The sequence below is a fragment of the Brachyistius frenatus genome, unplaced genomic scaffold, assembly GCF_029030835.1.
Source record: "Brachyistius frenatus isolate BFR_SWC_R1_liver_20210118 unplaced genomic scaffold, ASM2903083v1 Contig_64, whole genome shotgun sequence".
In the NCBI taxonomy this organism is placed as follows: Eukaryota; Metazoa; Chordata; class Actinopteri; family Embiotocidae; genus Brachyistius; species Brachyistius frenatus.
In genome coordinates, this window is record NW_027210663.1 from 2227347 (window position 1) to 2247376 (window position 20030).

Here is a 20030-nt window from a genome sequence, read left to right on the forward strand (position 1 = left end):
CTGTGAACTGACCCTGTCCTCCTTCCGAGGTTTGAAAGGAAAAGAAACCCAATCCTCCGGGGAGCGCTCTGACTAACAAGAAAACTGCTGGCCCGAATCTCTCAGAAGTGCTGTGTTTTCCCACTGGACCACTTTCAGCTTAATAAACATCTTAACTAGCCAGAGGTCCCCCGGGAGCTGCTGGGAAATCCTCTGGGCAGCCAGAGCTCAGGAGCTCGCCCTTTATTGCATCCAGGTGGCTGTTAAAAAATGCTGGCTGGCCATAAATGTCCAATAAAATGCAAGTGGCACCTTCAAGGGTGGACAGGGTCAGTGCACCTGTCTGTGGACGAAAACTCCATTCATTCCCCCGTGTCTGACCAGTTTGATGTCGCACTGCTATGCTGTGTCACCACAGCGCCGACAGAGACGTGACCGAGCGGGACTCCCACAGGGCACGGGCCCAGAGGTTTAACATTTCTGTTTAGAAAGGCAAACTAATGACCACAAAGAGATGCAGACCAACTGCAAAAAGACCCAAAACAAATACGACGACACAAAAATGACCAGAATAAGACAATAACATGACTGCAAAGAGATTCAAAACTACAACAATAATGCAAAAAAGGCTACAGAAAGACAAGCAAACCAGAGGGAGACACAAAAAGACTACTTAGATGCAAAACAGCTACACGGAGTAAATGATTACAAAGAAAATGACTATGTTTCCTCCCCTTTGGAAAACATGAGGGAAAAGGGAGGTGACACCTCGACAACCAAGAAAGTCAGAGTATGAATGAAAATGGATGTATTTAAAGTTCTTCCCGATACTTATAAAACTAAGAACGTTTCTCAAAATGAGGGGGATGCAAGATGCTTGAGCCAAACAAATAGAAATCAATATAATAAAACTCGGTGTGACTAATCCCGACCTCCAAACATAAAACCACAAACAAAGATAACAACTAACATCAAGATACACAAACTGAAGACAACCAGAGGAAAAAAAGCAGAGATACAAAATGAGCACAATCAGACACAATATAAATATAGAGATACAAAACAACTGTGAAATGACTACACAAAGATATGAATGACAAAAACTGATTATAGAAATTTAAAACTACTACAAAGAGATGCTAAAAAGGCCACAAAAAAACAAAACTACACAGAGACTCAAAATGAGCCAGACACCCAATGAAAACAAAGATAAGCAAGAGGACTAAAAATAATCCTAAAACTACCATCACAAGAACCGTAAAGAGACGTAAAATAAATAAAATAATACAGAGACATACATGACTGAAAAACACAAAAAGCAAAAGGGAATAGAAAGATATGCAAAACTGTTCCGAAAAGATGCGAAAGAAGAATCAACTACGAGGAAACAACATTACTGCAGACATAAAATATCTGCGAAGATGCAAAACAACAACAAAGACACACAAAACAACAACAAAGACATAGAAAACAACCACACAGATCATTTGTAGTCTTGAAACTACTGAGTCAGTCTTGAGTGCGTTGCTCCCATGTAGGAGGAGCGGGAGGCCTTTTGCATGTTTGTGACCAGGGGTCATTGGTACCTGGCCATGTCAGCCTCAAGGCAGGCAAGCGCACAAACATCTGCACAAATACATGCTGAACTTTTCCTTTTGTCATGATGTCCTCAGCAGAGGAATCAAAACCATCACGCTGTTTATTATTAAACTAAATTAATGCACAACTAAGTGGTAAATTAGGGGGGGGATGCTCGTTGAGGTCCTGTCCAATAACTCCCGGTTTGTTTACGACTGCTTCACACGTACATGAACAGTGGCAGCAGCCTCCCTTCATCTGTCCGGCCTGGGCGCTGTCCAAAGCGAGACTTAATTGTCCCACAGGTTTTGGACAGACCTGGACGGTGTATTGGGCCTTTGATCTGACTTGAAAGGAGTTAATTGATTTCTGTGTTACAGGCAGTGTTAGAGGGAAGGAAGAAAAGAAAAAAAGAAGAAAAAAAAAAAAAGAAGAAAAGATGCTAGCCGGTCATTTCACAACATGTGCCGAAATATCCGAGAGAGAAACAGAGAGAGAGAGAGAGAGAGAGAGAGGGAGAGGGAGAGGGAGGGAAGGGGCGAAGAGAGAGATCACCTCACACCCGACTCCATCCCTGCTCAATTACAATAATTTGACTCACATGGGCTGGCCGCCGTGGCAGAGAGAGAGAGAGAGAGAGAGAGAGAGAGAGGGGAGGAGAGCCGCCGTGTGGGGGAGGAAACAGGGGATGCCTGCTCTGGGAGATCACTCATCTTACCTCTAGCTGAGGTACAGAAAGACAGATTTGATGTGCGGCTCCCCTCTGAGTGCAGCTTGTTAAGGTGGCGGTACGGAGAAGACCACACGTCTCACCTCTCGCTCTCAGCCTCAGTGGGGCACTGCAACACTTGATGACATCAACATGGAACAAAAAGACAAGAGACCACTGGAGGTAAGCGGTAAAATGGTCGATAAGTGTTTCACCGCTTACAATCTGAGGATCTCCGTTTCTAAAAAAAAAATCTTGCTCATTCACTCATTTTTCTTACAAGCTTTTTCTGAACATGAGGGCTGAGTTTATGCCAGCATGCACAAGGCTGATGGAAACACAAGTTATACGTTTCCTGTTTGTTCTTATAATGAAAATATGACTCCAGTGAACATTAGATGGGGCTTTACATCTCCTGCCAATGTACTTTGCTGCATCACCTGCATGAGAGTGTGTTCAGCGTGGGTCCAGCTCCGGTCTGGACCTGCTTTGACAGGCCTCCTGCCTTTACTCCTTCAACTCACTCTGTCTCTGGTCACCCCAGCTCAGGGGGAAACAGGGCTGTCAGAGGGAGAGTGGCAGGCTAAGCCCGTCTTAACACAGCACCTCAAACCACCTCATAAATACAGGCTTCCTTTTCCAATTTCCAAGCGGCCCATCTACCTCTGTCTACATGCTTACACACTGCTCCATGTCATGCGCCGGGGTGTGAGTTTAAAAATGACCACGGGACATCTGGCGGACTCACAGAGGGTGGGGCTTTGATGTGCTGCTCTGCAGTTCAGTTCAACTTCAGCCGAGCCAAATCCTCTAGGCAACGCAGCAGCGGTGACTGAGGAGCCAAGAGTGGGCCTTGGTAGGAAAGAGATAGCAAGAGAGGTTAGATGCCTCGAAACAGATTTGCCATATGTGAAAGGCTTAGAGACAGCAGCTCCTACAGTAACTACTCCACTATCATGTATACTACAGCAGTCCAAAAAAGCTTGTTTCCTTTTTAATTTCAAAGTGTGGTCTCTGAAAATCATCATTATTTTCCATATCATAAAGTGGAGTGAAAGGAAAAGTGAAACCATGTGAGGCAGCTTTTTGATGGGCAGGGTTCATGTAGGAGTTGCGGTTCTGAGAGCAACGCTGCTCTTTGCCCATCTGGAGGGTTTGGCATCACTGCTTCTCTTACTCTGAAAGCAAAACTGGTGATTAGCCTCATCTAAAACACTGCAGAGCTAACATCACTCTCTCCCTGCTGTCCATCTCTGGCAACAGCAACACCTTCAGTGCTGCTCACGTTGAGCACAAAACTAAGATGTTACAGTGCCGTCAAAAGGGGCATTTTTTTTAAAGGATAAAGATGGCAATATATCATGTTTTTGTAATTGTTATCACTTTTCAGGATAAGACCACAACAAACAACACAGTAGCCCATATTCTAAAACAGTGCTTCTTAATTGCTCTGGCCTCAGGATTCAAATTTTTTTCTTCGTCAAAATGTCGGAGCCCACATCTTTGAAAATTTTTAAGAAAAAAAATTGTGCAGTAATATTCAATGCCTTCATGCAGTGTTAAAATGTCACTTAAAAATGTGCAACAAGGGCTAAAAACCTAGTGAAATAAAAAGGCTCATCAAGTTTCAAGAAACTAAAATACACTTTATGAAATAAGAAATAAAAAGGCAGATTTATTTTGAAATTAATATAAAGGCAGACTTATCTAATCATAAACCTATTTACGAAGGCTCAAATGAGAGCTAACTACTGATGTTATGCTAGATTTTGTCATTACTGTTTTGTCATTACACATATGTCCAAAATAAAAGCGCAGTGGCAGAAGTTCTGAAGACTTCAAAATAAAGGTTGAACTTTTTGTTTTCCTCGCACATATCAGTGACCCACTCAAAATGCCCCCGCGATCCACTGCTAGGTCACAAACCACTAGTTGAGAACCGCTGTTCTAATACTTCCCGCCGTGTTTTTGACACCAGTTTTTTAGCAAACATTAACCAAACAGGAGTAAATTGAGCAGATGCTGCAGACTGTTTTCAGCTGTAGATTAATAGACAGATGGTGCTTCAGTAAGTAGTTACAGCATCAGGAGGCTGTTTGTGGCAGTAACCTTTAAACCACAGAGCCAATGGTCATTCTAATCTTGTTTTTATAATAGGTTTTCTATAGTAATGAAAAATATAATAACACAAATATGTGGTATTAAAATCCCACGTAGGTTTTGGTCTTTTCATTAGATGTGTTGATAATATAGGATATCATAGAAAATCATAATGGATTTAGTAGTTGGTATAAGTAGTAAAATAAAATTTAAAAAAATTACAAAATTGTCAAATGTTATTTAAAATTCCTTTCCCATATATGAGTCAAAAGAGTACTGTTGGAAAATAAAGAGTGAACACAGCTCCACCTATGGCTTGTACTGACTATGTGGGAATACATATGGCATACTGTATATATATATATATATATATATATATGGACTTTATACACAGCAGGGAGGAGGGCTGTTGAAACCTGTCACTGTGCTCTAGGGCATCACTGACATGAGTGTCACCTTCATGAAGGAGCGTGAAAGCTGTTCCCTCTGCAGAGGATTCCTCAGGCCGTCGCTCTGATTTCAGCAGCAGAACCGAGGAGTTAACGCACACACGCACAGCGGGTTGTCATCCGCTGAGCGCTTCATTAAACACCTGTGAATATCAAAAGCCATTAGGAATTTTTGGTCAGGAAGAAAACACCAAAACCCTGCACTGTTAGCAGATTCCACAACTTCACAAACATAGCAGGAGGAGAGTCTAATTAACAAGAGGGACATTAATCTATTCAAGAGTCTCTGATTTCAATTACACCTGCAAAAATGTGCAAATGGATTCTCACAATTTAATTAGTGGCAAACGACATGTGAGCAGTGAGAGGACAGGGATGTTTTAGTAAAGTGTGAATTCTGCTTCTTAATTTGGCAGCAGGCTGTTGATCAGGTTGTTAAAAAGAGAAAAAACAAATCTAATTGGTAAATAAAGATGCTCTAGTATTTTGGACATTCAGAAAAAAAATTGGATTCTATAAAACTGCAGGCAAAAGTTAAGATTTTCTCAATTTTTCCAACTCATGTCCCTGCAACACGCTGCAGGTTGGAAAAATTGTGTGTTTATCACAAGTGAAATTTAATGTTGTTAAAGAGCTGACTCAGTAGAAGTGTCACTGCTGACGTGGGTGAGTGTCTGGGGTAAGTGCTCCTGTGTCTCTGAGCTCGGCTCACTCTTGCTGCACGCTGCTCATGATGGCCTTTTTGATGGAAAGATGCTTGAGCTGGAAAATGAACATCAGAGGAGCCTGTTTGTGTGTGATGAAGCTGCTTCTCTGCTCCTTATAGTCCTCCCGACTGCTTCTCACTGTCAGCACGGACCTGTTATTCTGATGAGCAAAATGTGAGTCACAGCTAACATACTTTTATGAATAAATCTCTTGAGGACTATTACTTACTTTTATTTTCAGCATGATACATTTAAATCACATTTTGGGAGATTATCTAAGAAAGATCAAATTTAACACACATTTAGAAAAGCAACTTTCAAAAACAGTTTTCTCGTTAATGTACAAAGTTATACATTATCACAAATATTTCAAGCACTTAATTCTCTCAAAATAATCCAATAAAATAAAATGTGTTTTTTGTCTATAATTACATAGCATCCAATTTCATTCGTTCATTATTTTACAAACTATCCCTTTTGTTCCAGATGTTGTGGTTCTGTCAACTGGAGAGGACTGGGTGGGAAGTTATTGAGCAACGCTTCGTTCTGTGCTGAAGTTGTAGTGGAACTGTAAGCAGAAGAAGAAGAAGAAGAAGAAGAGGAAGCACACACTGATGAATGAAATCATAATGCAGGGTCAAAAACAGAACACCAACCATTATATTAAATATGAATCGAAACTAAAAATATAAGTAAATCATTAGAAAAATTGCAGACACACAAGTTACATTTTGTAACTGCAGATGAAGGAATTTAACCATAGATTAAAAACATATTGACTTAATAATATTTAGTCTATTGGAAGCCACAAGCATACATAAGCAGAATAAATAGATACTTAGCAAGAGTAAAGTTTGAGGAAAATATAAAGAACCACTGCCCCCTTGTGGCATGGCATGAACATGACAATTTATAAGGCAAGATGGCTTCAAACAGTTTTGGTTTATGCGGTATTAAGGACAGGAAAGACTGTAATTTCTATTCATTTTTATTGACTATAAAACTAAGTTTTAATTGCTTTCTGTTGGAACAAAATCACCCTTTGTTACTTCACCGAGTAAAGATTTGAATTTTTAGTGCCAGAAGTCTGTTTTGTTTTGTTTTGAAAACCTCAACAACAAAAAAAGAAGGAAAACTAATGAGTGTCAAAAGGTAACGCCAGACTGCTTTTGGCCCTGATACAGAAAGACCTGCTGGCTATAATGTGACAGATCCCCCTTAATAATGATCTCTTTGGAAATGTTATTATAAAAGTTAATGCATTCACAATCAGCTTCATTCATCCAGGTTTAGGGCCACATGAATCTTTGCCATCGAGTTACCTGTCATAAAAATGACTCACTGACGTATACAAGTGTTCAATTTGGGGGGGTGGGGGAAATGAGCAATGGTCTTTGGTATCAGTGGAGACCCTTAATTATTACTATGAATCGGTACTCGAGTAGAAAAGGCTGGTTCTGTGCATCTCCAAAACGTTAGCAGTTCCCAGCAACTTCCTCTAATCCATTTTTCCAAAATCTATTCCATAACTCCAAAACACACACATATATATATATATACACACACATATACATACATACATATATTAAAAAAGACAAAGTTCATTCATTTAGGATATTTTCGTTCCACTGGCTGAACAGTGAAGTTTTGTGACTCTTCACCAAGTTAGGCAGTTGTATTACTGCAACACAGCACTAGGTGATGCTGTATGATCACTGAAATAAGTTTCCAAATCTGCAACAGAAGCTGTGGAGCCACAATGGCTGAAACTAGGTTCTCTGGATCAGACTACCACCTTCCCCGATTTTCATCTAGTGCAAGCTGCAAGTTACCCCAAAACCTGTCACATATCACAAGCCTGTTATTTGTGAAACCACCCCCCCCCCCCCACACACACACACAAATTCTGTTCCAACATCTGGCACAGTAAATAAATATTCCTGTGTGTACGTGTATATGTGTGTATACATGTGTGTGTGTGTGTGTGTGTGTGTGTGTGTGTGTGTGTGTGTGTGTGTGTGTGTGTGTGTGTGTGTGTGTGTGTGTGTGTGTGTGTGTGTGTGTGTAAATGATGGATGGGGGAATGGGGTGTTATCAGGGAGAGCATGTATCAATGTCTGCCAGTTTTACACACAGGCTGACAGGACAGTGACACACTGGAACATGGGCGGCAGTCACCCAGACGAGCCGAGCTTCATTTCCTGTCCCTGCTCCACTGCCAAAAATATGTGACATGTTGTCTTCATTAATTCCACCTCTATTTGGAGCTCTCCCTCGCACATACCCCTGTACAGTACTGTCCTTCCATACATTCATTTGGAAACACACACACACACCCACGCAAACACACACACACACACACACACACACACACACACACACACACACACACACACACACACACACACACACACGCAAACACACACACACACACACACACACACAGATAACTCCCTACAAGCACTAAAAACCAATCATACATAGGTGCTAATGAAAATCTTGTCATATGGGCACACACACTTCTTTCCACCCAAGTATACTCCCTCAGAAAATCATTAGCCAGCCGCCAACAACATTTTTCAGCAGAGTAAACTACATAAAGATGTCACTTTAAATCGCGTACTAATTAACACTTAAAAAGACACAAATTAGATATGCGTGGCTAAAAGCAATTATAATATCCGCAAGTTTTGCGAGTCATTTGGGAAATGAAAAGAATGCCTAATTGCTGGAACCAACATCATCTGAGACATGGCTTAAGTGATGCCTGTTAGGAAATGGTCTTATCTGCAACTGTGGCTGTGATTACAACAGTTTTCCTCAATTACATGTGCATATGTATAATTCTAGAAAGTACATCTCTTTCATGAATCTATATTTTTTTTTAATGGGGTTTAAAAACGAGGCAATTAGAATCGGTGCAGAAAGCGCCTCTAGTTTCTGCAGAGGGGGAAAAAAAAATCTACTACAGATAAGCAGGGACAGTGCCCCCCCCCCCCCCCCCCCCCCCCCCCCCCCCCCCCCCCCCCCCCCCCCCCCCCCCCCCCCCCCCCCCCCCCCCCCCCCCCCCCCCCCCTCTTCTGGACAACAGAAGAAGAGAGTTACACAAAAACGGAGAAAAAAAACCAGGAGGACAATTTTAAACTAAAAACAGCTTTTTCTGAATTTCAGTACTTTTTGTTTTATATTGCAACGAATGAGCTGACAATTGTTCAGAAGCCTTGAGCGCAGACATATCGGACATTAAATTAACAGTGATACAGAAACACAAGAAAACTTGCAGACAGCATATTTCCAGCGTGTTTGTGAGAAAATCACTGACTATATTTCTCCCTTGTTCTGCAGATATCAGTGTGGGATAATAATAAGAGGAGAGAAGTAAAAATAACACAATGGTGAGGGATGTTTCCACTTGGAAACTAATTATCAAGCTAAGCTGTGACTTCATCCTCATCAGCCTGGCCCCACCATTAATCTTGTGCTGTCGTCCACTTCACTAAATCCTGTGTGTTACACTATCTCACATTTACTTCATCAGCTCCAGCGCGGCTGTAATTAATGATTTCTCATGCCCTTCCCTTCTCTTCCCCAGCTCAGCTCACCATGTGTCCTCCTGCTAATCACACTCTCTGAGAAGAAAGGGAGGAGGAGGAGGAAGAGGAGGAGGAGAGGAAGGAGGATGGGAGAAAAGAGGAAGAAGCGAAAAAAAGAAAGAAAAAAAGACAAGAACATATAGGATGAGCAGTCAGCCTGTCTCCATCCCGGACAAACACACACACACACACACACACACACACACACACACACACACACACACACACACACACACACACACACACACACACACATATACATACTGTACATGTACATGCCATTAATACCTGCGCCGACAACGAGCCTCATTCAGATGACCATATGACAAGATGGCGACTCTGTGTGATTTGGATAGTATGTGACAGAAGACAGAGGCAGAGTGCAGAACAGACACATGGTTTGATGAGGGAGTGTTTGCTCTGTAACACATCTCAAACCCAACAGCACCTGTTCTTTTACAGTGGTCTGTCACTTCCTGGCAGTTCTGATACCAAGATACCGTGCTAATGAGAGAGAAGGGGGGTTGTCACTCTCTTTAAAGCGCACACACACACACACACACACACACACACACACACACACACACACACACACACACACACACACACACACACACACACACACACACACACACACACACACACACACACACACACACACACACACACACACACACACACACACACACTGACTCTCTTTCTTTCTCCCCACAAACACATGAGCTCTAAAGAAGGAGCAGCACACAGATGATTTTCTTCCTACCAATGCCTCTAGGCTACAGTGTTTCATCAGAAATTGGGAAGACTTTGTGGCGCTTTTTATTTGCTCTACATGATCTCTTAACTTTTTAACTACAAAGCTGATTGGAAACTTAAAAAGTTAAACATGAAGAATCGGACCAGAAAAGGCTCCTTAAGATGTGTACGGCTCTGTGCGAGATACTAGATTGAGCTGTTTGAGGGAAGAATCGGTGAATAAAAGTCAAGTGTTTTGGAACAGGAGACGAAGCTTTTAAGAGAGAATGGCTGCCTAGCTTGGCCATGCTTTTATTCAATTGGGGCTTAGTGGAGCCAACAGGGCCTCGCTGTCTCAGACACTTAATTACAACCCCAAGACCGTTTGCTTTGCATTCTGGGCCAGCGGCGTCAGCGGCAGCCGAGCGTTGCAGCCTCTACTCACTTCCTCCTCGATCTCTGCCAGGGATTTGATCGTAATGCCCATTAAATTGACTTGCTGCATCTGAAATCAAAAGCAGGGAGAGGAGGAGGGAGAAGAAGAAGGAAGAAGAAAAAAAAACACACAAGAAACATGGCGGTTAGGCTCATGGCTAAGTAAGCATGCTTAAAATCTTTAATCCTCTCCCTCTCTGTGTCAATACAAACGGGGCTATAGTGACAACCACTGCCAGCCAGCCAAATGGACTGCATTGAGCCAGCTCTGCCTGACTGCACTCATTCATCACTCAGTCTGGAGGAAAAGGGAAAGAAAGGAAAGAAAAGGGAAGGAAAGGAAAGTAGTGGTATTCACCTGAAGAGAGGTTATCAGAGAAGGAACTTTCATTACCACTCTATTTTATATACATATATATATATAGTGGAGAAATAATTTCATGTTTTGTCACTAGATCATCAAAGAATGTTTACCTCTGTGGGTTTTTCAGAAAACTTCTCAGAGATCACAAAGGGCACATCGTCCAGAGCTGCAAAGAAAAAGTAAGAAAAAACACAGCTGAAGTTGGACTTTTATACAGAAATATACTACTCCCTAGTCTTGATCCTGAGTATTTCCACAAGACTAAATGTGGGATTATAAAACAGCAAAGCTATCAACATCCCCAGCCACCCCGACACCTCCCCTCCTTCCGTCTACGGAGAGAAGATGAAAGGCTTTTTTATTCTCTGCTGTATTTGAGCACCTCCACTCTCTCAAACCCAGCCCTTTCCCGGCCTTCTTCCAGTTTAATTACTCTTGATTATTCCCGATTCCGTCTTGTCTGAGGGATGTTCACCTCCGAAACAAAGACACACTCACACTAGGCACAGAAAAGTGGAAAGAAGAGAGACAAAACATTCACCAGATATCAAATTTGCATGAAAATAAACCACACTGTTCAGCCGGCAAAAAAAGTGGATTGAAATGAGGACTTGCCAAGAGCGTGGTGGTATAATTAGCATTTGACCAAACAAACGAGCTTCAACAGAGCTATAATTAAGCAGGCCTGTAATTAAGTGTATGCCCTTTATCATAATGATCGTGGTTAAAATGGTGTGATGGCTGCCAGTTGATTATTAATGGTGTAACCCCGTTCTGCATGCATCCTGCACTGGAATCAAGGTGTCACGACTGTCAGGCTAGAGAGCAGCCCTTTGTTTATAAAATACATTAGGGCCCAAATTAACACGGGGTGACAAGAGACACAAAGCCTCTCGTTTGCAGACTGAAGGGAAAACTGCAGCTGCTCGGCTTCATTATAAAACTCCCAAATCTGGAGGCACAAAACTTGCTGCCGTTGGCTCCAACAGGAGCCCCAAGTATCAAAAGGCCATGCTTCTAACTGGTGTTTTCTTACCCGCAGTCCATCAGGCCGCTGGCACAGGAAAAGGAACTCATAAATGTAAGCTGAAGCTGTTCATGAGTCATCGTTTGGGAGCTGACACTGCTTTTGGCCTTTCCTGTTCACAGCAATATTTAAAAGTATGAAATTCTAAAATATCCCTCACTTTGACACTTATGTGACTTGCTTTCCTTTCTTGGTTATTACACTGATCCATGGTTTGGCACTTTGCACACAAGTGTAGTACAATGTGATCTTTGTAATCAAAGCTTGACCCTCAGCCTTATGACCACAGGAAAGCTTTTTTAGCTTCTTGGCTCGCAATCATCTGCCATAGTAAAAATGCAGTAAAGCCGTGCTAGCTGCTATGTGAGGCTGCACTTAGACTCAGAGGTGCTTTTAGCTACATGCTGAAGTCAGCATTTTTACATGTTCATAATCACAATAATAACAGGTTGATGTGAAGCAGGTTAAAGGTTTACTGTGTTCACAATATAAAGTGTGGAGTGCTATCTTATGGGAGCTGAAGAAATTGTATCTGAAGCTATTCATATCTGTTATGAATAAAGTATTGAAGAAATTGAGCTGATGATGGAACATTAAGGCATTCAGAGTGTTTGTACCAAGTTCAATGGGAATCCATCACATAGTTGTTGAGATATTTCACTCAAAACCATAAATGGCAACTTCATGGTGGTGCATCAAAATCCTCAGGATTCATCCTCTGTACCATTTCATGATAATATAGCCAGTAGTTGTTGATATATCAGAGCCTGATTAAAGGTGGTGGATGTACCAACCCAAAGACACAGCCATTACTAGAGGCAAAAAAAAAAAAAATACTGAAAGGTTCACTCCTTGTTTAGACTCATCTTCCCTTCCACTCATTCAAGAGATGTTGAATCCAGAGTCACGCTGTCTGCCTTGCTGCAGCAGCTTTGGATGTGTGGCTATTTGAAGGAGCAAACAAGAGCGTGCGACTGGGTAGGCATGATGGCTTGTTTAAGCACATAACTGCAAGTGAATAAACATGCACTCCTGTGTCGCTGGGAGCACCAACACCAGGCAGAGGTAGGCAGGGAGAATACATTAGAATCAATAGCCAGCACCGAGAAGCAGAGATTGTAGCCGCTGATGGATCTGCGTGGCACGGACAGATGAATGCACAGAGCTGAAGGCCAGAGAGTTTCTTTATTGCTCAAGGATTACATTTAAAACCAGATCTCACTTTGTATTCCTCCACCATCTATACTAGAGAGGCTATCTTACATTCAGACAAATGGAGAGGCACAGGAGATGACTTGGTGGTAAGGAATGGATGCTGCTCTATGGAGAAATCTGAAGGTGCAAAGGGCAACAATAATGTAAATCCAATCTTCTGACCAGGAATCCCAGTATGAAGCATGTTCCAGCCGCTCAAATGGCCAGGTTACAGTCCATTACCTCAAGAGTGTATTGCAGGGTGGGGAATTGGGTAGTTATTTGGCATTTGGAGTATGTGAGTAGAGTCAATACGAAAACATCTGGCAGGAATTTTGGTACAGTGACTGTGATGATGATGATTGTGATTGTGATGATGATGATGATGATGATGACGACGACGGCGAGCGCAGAGGTGGCGTTAAGTAAGGAGGACCCTGTGGCTTGAGTGATTGTAGTGTAAAGAACGAAGTCAGCACAGGCCCCGTGTGGATCATTGCCTTATTAATGGCTCCGTCAGGTGCGATGAGCAATGGCTGCATTGTCATCTCCAGCCCCTGGGCACAGATGAATGGCTGTTTCAGGGCGGGAAGGGCTCCCTCGTACGCTGGGCTGAGCACTAATCCCTCACTCTTCCATTGTTGGATGCACTGTCACCCAGGACTTCAGCAGCACCATACATTGCACACTTCCAGGGCTCATGGCAGACATGGACACGCAACAACACAGGCACAGCACACACAAACACATAAACCACAGCGAGTTGTGCTCCGACACTGACTGATGGGAAAATATGCGTGGGTGATCGAGCGTACCCCATATTACCTGAACCACAGCTCAAGAGTAGCACTTTAGGAATGTTGATGAACTTTTATTTTACACTTCACTAATTCAGCAGAATTGCATTGATCTCTGTCTAGTATGATTACTTGGGTGAATCTGTCTCGCACCAGAATTAAGTGAGAAAGTCACCGTCAGAGCAATAACGTGCCAGTGAACCTCTATTATAACTTTTTACTCATGATTGAGCTGATATCCATTGTTTAGTACCATAAAATGATAAGAAAATAACAAGTACAGCAGGTCCAAAATAGGTTGGAGCTTTATTTGGAACCTGCTGTATTTCATATTCCAAACAATTGGATGCTGCCTTTCCCTACGTGTAGCCAGGCTAGACATCGCAACACCTTCCCTGTCGATGTGACTCTCAATTTGAGCCGGATTCTTTATGCAGACCATGGAAATGCTATTCTAGCTGCAGACCCCGCTCTCTGTCACCTCTGCAGATAATGGTGAGTAGATGAACAGAGGAGCTGGAGGAGGACCCCCTATGCCCACTCACAGCCCTTAGCCCCACTCTGACATGAGAAATAGTGCCCAGGCCTGACAGCATCTCGGAGACATATTGTAGTTTATTTTGTCGCCCGGGCATGCCATCTGTGCCATTCCAATAGAGGGTGTGTGTTCAGGCTGCTGCAAGAGAGAGGGCGCGAGGCTCCGGGTCCCTCAGTAGCTCTGCAGCCGCGGCAGGTCATTAGTCAAATTGCCTAATGAGAGAGAATACAAATGGCCCCCTACCCTGACAGGAGGAATTTTGGAGGTGTCAGAGCTCCTGACCCGTGCTATGAGAACAGATGATAGCGAGTTGCTATTTTCAGATTCTTTTAATGACTATGGCTCTATGAAACCCATTCTTTTTCTTTTATCTTTTCCCCACTTTTTCAAACACGCTAGACAGACGGGTGGAAGAAAAAAGAAAAAGAACTTCCCAATGTATTAAAAATCTCACTTGCAAACGTGGAAGTATAACTTTTGAATTATTTAAATGTTTACTGGCGAGTCAATTAACATTCTAAAAACCATGTAACATTGAAACTAAAATAGATCATGCGCTGAAATGATGTTGAGGGTTTCTGATAATCTATTTTTATTTGTTTCTGCCGGCTGTGTGCAGCTCGTTTCCCAAATCTCACTGTAGTGTGTGGAAGCCACTGCTGCAAATCTCCTGACAGCAAGTCAGCTCATTTATACTAAAATATTAATTTAATTTCATTCAAATGTTCAAAAATGTAAACAAGTTTAAAAGCTTTCTGAATGCTAAGAGTACTGTGCAAGAGATCCAGTAGTTACATACTAATGACTGGGGCTGCTAAACACTTCAGACTTATGGAGAGAAACTGTGGAGGGGAAAGAAGCTGAATTATTTTACACAAGCTGGTCCACTTTGATGGATATTTTTAAACAAAATTAATTTGAATGAATATTGCATTGAATGTAAACGCCCAAACCCTTTACTCTCCTAAAATACAGTATAGGTAAACGCAAAAAAATCGAATGTATGAAATTGACTTTTTTAACTCGAGGTGAACAGTTACGTTTTTCATGACAAATACCAAAACGGAACATATTGTCAAATAAGCATATATAATACATTACTGATTTATTTAAAATTCACCATTGTTAAAGTTCACTTTTTTTTTTTTTTTTTTGCAGTTTGCAAAATGGCAAGCTTATGTACAATGACCCACTTACTTTTCCATCTGTGACAAGCAGCCCCTGAAATCTAGTTGTGGGTAGGGAGCCAGAAGCCAGTCCCAGTCGGGCGCTGGCCCATCAGTCTTCCAGAAAGTGGGCAGAGCCAGCAACACTTACGGCGAGACAGCCACAAACGCTGCTGCACTGAGGGGGAGTGTACACGTGTAATAACTTCTTCATAAAGCCTATATGCAAGTTAGATTGAGGTCAGACTGAGCCTATGCGAGGACCTGTTTTGGTTCTTCTTCCGTCAGTACTAGAGAAAGACTGGGAGCAGCCTTTTTTTTTTTTTTTTTTTTTTTTTTTTTGCTGGCTGGCTATTGAGGGCGCTCGTGAAATTAAATGGACAATCAGACTTTAATCAGCAGCACAGTGTCTTTTAAGACACTGCCATGGCACTGGCATTGATCCCCAGCTGTGGCTGCTGGTAAATGTGCAGCAGAATGTGTGTATAAATGGGGTACGCCTCTCTGGACAAGTGTAAAAGCTGGCAGAGGGCTGACAGTAAATTGCATGTGCCGGATGGGACGCAGCAGAAGGCACAATTACACAAATCCCCTCTTAATTAGCGGTTCTGTGGGCAAACTAACCCGTAATGATGCGAGGGATGTGGCGAGCCCCAGAAATCCTAACAAGAAACACTCACCAGCACTGGAGACTGGGTCATATGGCCCCAGCTCCCCTGAAGTAGTGACTGACACGTGATCTGTTTTGATCAGTGCAGCTGCACGAGATGATTCCCATGTAGCCCTGCTCCCCACAACCCCGAGCCCTTGCTGAGCTACTTGCCCTCTGGACTGTGGGTAGAGCAGCAGGCCCTATGTGGTTGTGGGTGGCATTATTAAGTTCTCCATGCTCACAGTACCAGGCAATGTAAAGTGGCATCTCACACGGTGAGTAATGAACTGTGCCAGAGCGGAAGCAGGAGGGATGACAGCCAAAGAGGCCTCCTTGGCAGCCACTAACCTGGGCATCCACCAATTTATCATCCCCTAGAACCAATTCACCAATGCTGCACTGCCATTTGTCATTAATTATGCTAATAAGGACACCATTACTCTCCTGATGAAACAGGAGACTGGTATTAGTACAATGCATTTACAGTTTGATATATATGCATTTACTCTTTATTTTCACTGTGTGGACTAGTGGACTTTAAAAATAAACATTTTCCATTACCTAAATAAAACTATGCACTATTAAAAGGCTGCTCCAGAGGAGCCAACGACTTTTCTTTACGCACTAATTGACTATTATAAAATGACAAGCAACTGTTTTATAATCAGGCACTATTCCCTGCACCGAACATTAAAACGGCCTCATCAATGTAAAGACACTGATGTGTTTGAACTTTTTCACAGCAGACTTCATGGTTCTGAGAAAACCAGTCTGAGCAGAACCATTTAATACAGCTTCTGGGAGCCCCAGATGCCCTTTTCCAAAACGACTTCATTCCCAGAATCTCATTGTGCTTTCTAAATCACACCACAGTATGTATTAGAAGATCATTAATTACAAACTTAACAAGTCAGCAGAGCCATTAAAAGATCTTTAAGGCATATTTGACCATAAATCTCCTTAAACTATATTTAATGACTGGATTTTTGTGAAATATTTTTTATCAAGTTCTAATTAGATGTGTGATAACAAAACCCTGCTGTACATGGGGCAAATGAGGGAGCCGTGACAGGCCCATCCATTGAGGCTGTCCACGTCTGGACACTGAAACTAATGGAGCACTGCTTCTATCTCAGGGATGGATAGAAAGCAATGAGGGATGAGACTCCAGAGTCCAGTCTGGCCTGCAAATGCAAAGCCATTTAAAGTCCCTTATTTGACTGTAATAAAGGTCCAAAAATGCCACAGGGCCTTCAGGCTCCAGTCAAAAATTCCATTAGGATTTATATAGGATTGATCCTCCGATACTTAATGGCACCATCACACCAGGATCGATCATTTTTTGCAACAAAACATGGATTGTACAACAGGATTACTGACATGTAAATTGAATAAAAGTCAAAAGGAGTTCCTTGAACGGTGTTACACCGGTTAGAATCCAAAGGTGCTTTTGGACACAGACACTATACCGAATAAAAAGCTGTATTTAAATTCAGTCGGTCACGACTGAAAGAATTAGTTCTGTTAAATCAATGTTAGAATTTTTTTTTTTTTTTAAATACACACTAATTATTTCCAGAATCATACAAAAACTAAAGGAAATATAACAGAAGCGTATCCCACAATATCTCAAACTGCTCAAACTCTATTGCGAAAAAGGAAACAAAGCTTGAGTTCAGATCAGAATACAATCCAGAAAAAAAGAGAGAATCACACGACACAGACAATAATTCTATGTTGTTTTCACAGTTTCTTTAGCATAGAATTGTGTTCATTTCACGTTGGTGTGATTTTTGGTCAATGTTTCACTTTAGTTCAGCAGTATCCACATCAAAACGTGGAAACTATGCTGCCATGTCAGGATGGAAAAAGCACAAATAGCTGAAACTTAACACGGAATTAAAGCAAATTTAAACACTGAGTAATTTATAAGCCGTAGATTTATTATTAGAGAATTGAGCACTCCTTTATATCATTAGCCACTGAGAGTAGTTTCAGAATATGCGTGTTAGTGTGTGTGCATATGTAAATACTATTCTCCTTGTGAACTTCTCTCTCTCTCCCTCCCTCCCTCCCTCCCTCTCTCCCTCCCTCTCTCCCTCCCTCTCTCTCTTCCTCTCTCCCTCCCTCTCCCTCTCTCTCCCTCTCTCTCCGTTTCGCCTTTTGCTGACCAGGGGAATTAAGAGGCAAAACGTGGGTTTTAAGAGCATTCCTTTCATGTCTTGATGTAAGTTTTGGCATTACTTCAGACATCAAGATCGGTTTCATAGAAATCCCATTCCATCTAAAGTAAAAGCGCGGCAGTAAATCTGCCCATACCTCCCCCATAACACTTCCATAAATGATTCATTCAGCTCAGTTTAGCTGATGCAAAACAGAATGTTAGTGAGTTGTGGATAGAGCTGCAAGTGGAGGACAAACCCTGATGCTTGGTCATTTCATCAATCTCTCAGAAGAGAGAAAGAGGAGAGAAAAAGGAGAAAGAAGAGAACGGCATACACTAATAATAACTTCTGTGTCACTATCCAGAGGTCGTGTTTTTTAATCCCTCAGCCTAAAGAATTGTGTTATTCTAAAATATAACACCAGCGGTGCAGAAGCAGCTGAGATCCATCACGGTTTGAGATAAGAGCCGGCTGATCTCCTCCCTTCTGCACGGCCTCGCCCACAACTACACAGGGAGATAAGATGGAACTTTTGTTTGAAACCTGATGAGAACCCTCTTAATGAAAGTGCGGCGCCAAAAATAATCTTTTTTCTCCATGTTAGTCAATCAAGAAATGGTGTAGTTGGGGGAAAAAGAGGAGAAAGAAAGTAATTTTGCATAATCAGTGAGCACCATCTGGAACAATTAACCAAATTCCACAGAACTCAGAGGATCAGTCATATTGGCTTATTAAAGATCCAGAATTATACAAGTAATAAATCCTTGGAAAAACGAAGCGTACCCCTGCCTGTCACGACTATTTTAACTTCAAATACAGTGGAATACTTGATAAGGCTGAAAAGAGGAGATTAATATATGCAAATTATGTCGAGCATTTAAAAGCCCCCCAACAACTGTCTCGTTTTTTTTTTTCTGTCTCTTATTACAGGGCTTTATGTTTTATTCATACACCAACTCACCTGTCATTTCATAAGCTATAATATTATGAGGGTATTATTAAACAGCATAAAGTGGAGCTTTAATTGGAAAGCTCCATTGCATTTTCCAATTATTTGCAGCAAATTAAAAGCAGATGCACATAGTTTAATAAGAATTCTAATATTGTTTCCTGAGAATCAAAAATCACTGTCATCCTGCCAAGATATTTTGCAAACCCAAGTTAATTTTGAGCCTCCTATTTTTTTTTCTTCTTCTTCTTCCTCCTCCTCCTCTTCTGAAGGATGAACTGCCTCGTGTCTGTTAATTGAAGTTCCTCTAATGGATAGGGAAATAATTGCTTTCCATATTATGTTAGATCAGGGCCAATGTCAGGATTTATTTTTGATTAATTCTGTAGATATGTAAATGTATTACATTTTATTACATTTACCTTTTTATCAGGTGGATGCCTGCTGAATACTATATGTTGTTCTGCAGGGAATAAGGAGAGACTGCAAAGCAACAGACGTCACAGTTTTATTTTAGAGTTTTAGACGTATGCTTTTCAGACGGGGTTGAATGCACCTGTAATTACCTTTAAAATATCCTGATTCTGTCAATGCATGAATATTAGACCTAATTGCCAAAGGGACTTGGCATGGATCAAAGCAACGCTTGTGAAGAAAAGCAAAAGGTTGGAGCTGCTATGAAAACTTGATAACTTTTCAAATGAGCTTGAACTGTCAAGTGAGAGAGGGGCTGCAAAATAAATGTGAATTAGTTTTTAATATTCTGGTAATAAATGTCAAAGCTTCTGCACATCACATCTGTACATGACGTGACTGCAGATGACAGATTTCCCAGACATGTTACCTCTCCTCCCCTCAACTCGCCTGTTTCTTTTGTGTGTGTGTGTGTGTGT

At 41.7% G+C, this 20030-nt stretch overlaps 1 protein-coding gene across 1 annotated transcript in view; it reads right to left on the minus strand.

Moving 5' to 3' along the window:
* Nucleotides 1–5738: 5738 nt before the first annotated feature.
* LOC138625674 (multivesicular body subunit 12B-like) overlaps nt 5739–20030 on the minus strand; it is a 33067-nt gene continuing 18775 nt past the window's right edge. Inside the window, exons 8-10 of the mRNA XM_069706764.1 lie at nt 10760–10815; nt 10296–10355; nt 5739–6090 (exon numbers count right to left, since the gene is read on the minus strand). Of these exons, the coding sequence (XP_069562865.1) occupies nt 6049–6090; nt 10296–10355; nt 10760–10815 (158 nt within the window). The 3' untranslated portion in view covers nt 5739–6048. The remainder of the gene's footprint in view (nt 6091–10295; nt 10356–10759; nt 10816–20030) is intronic.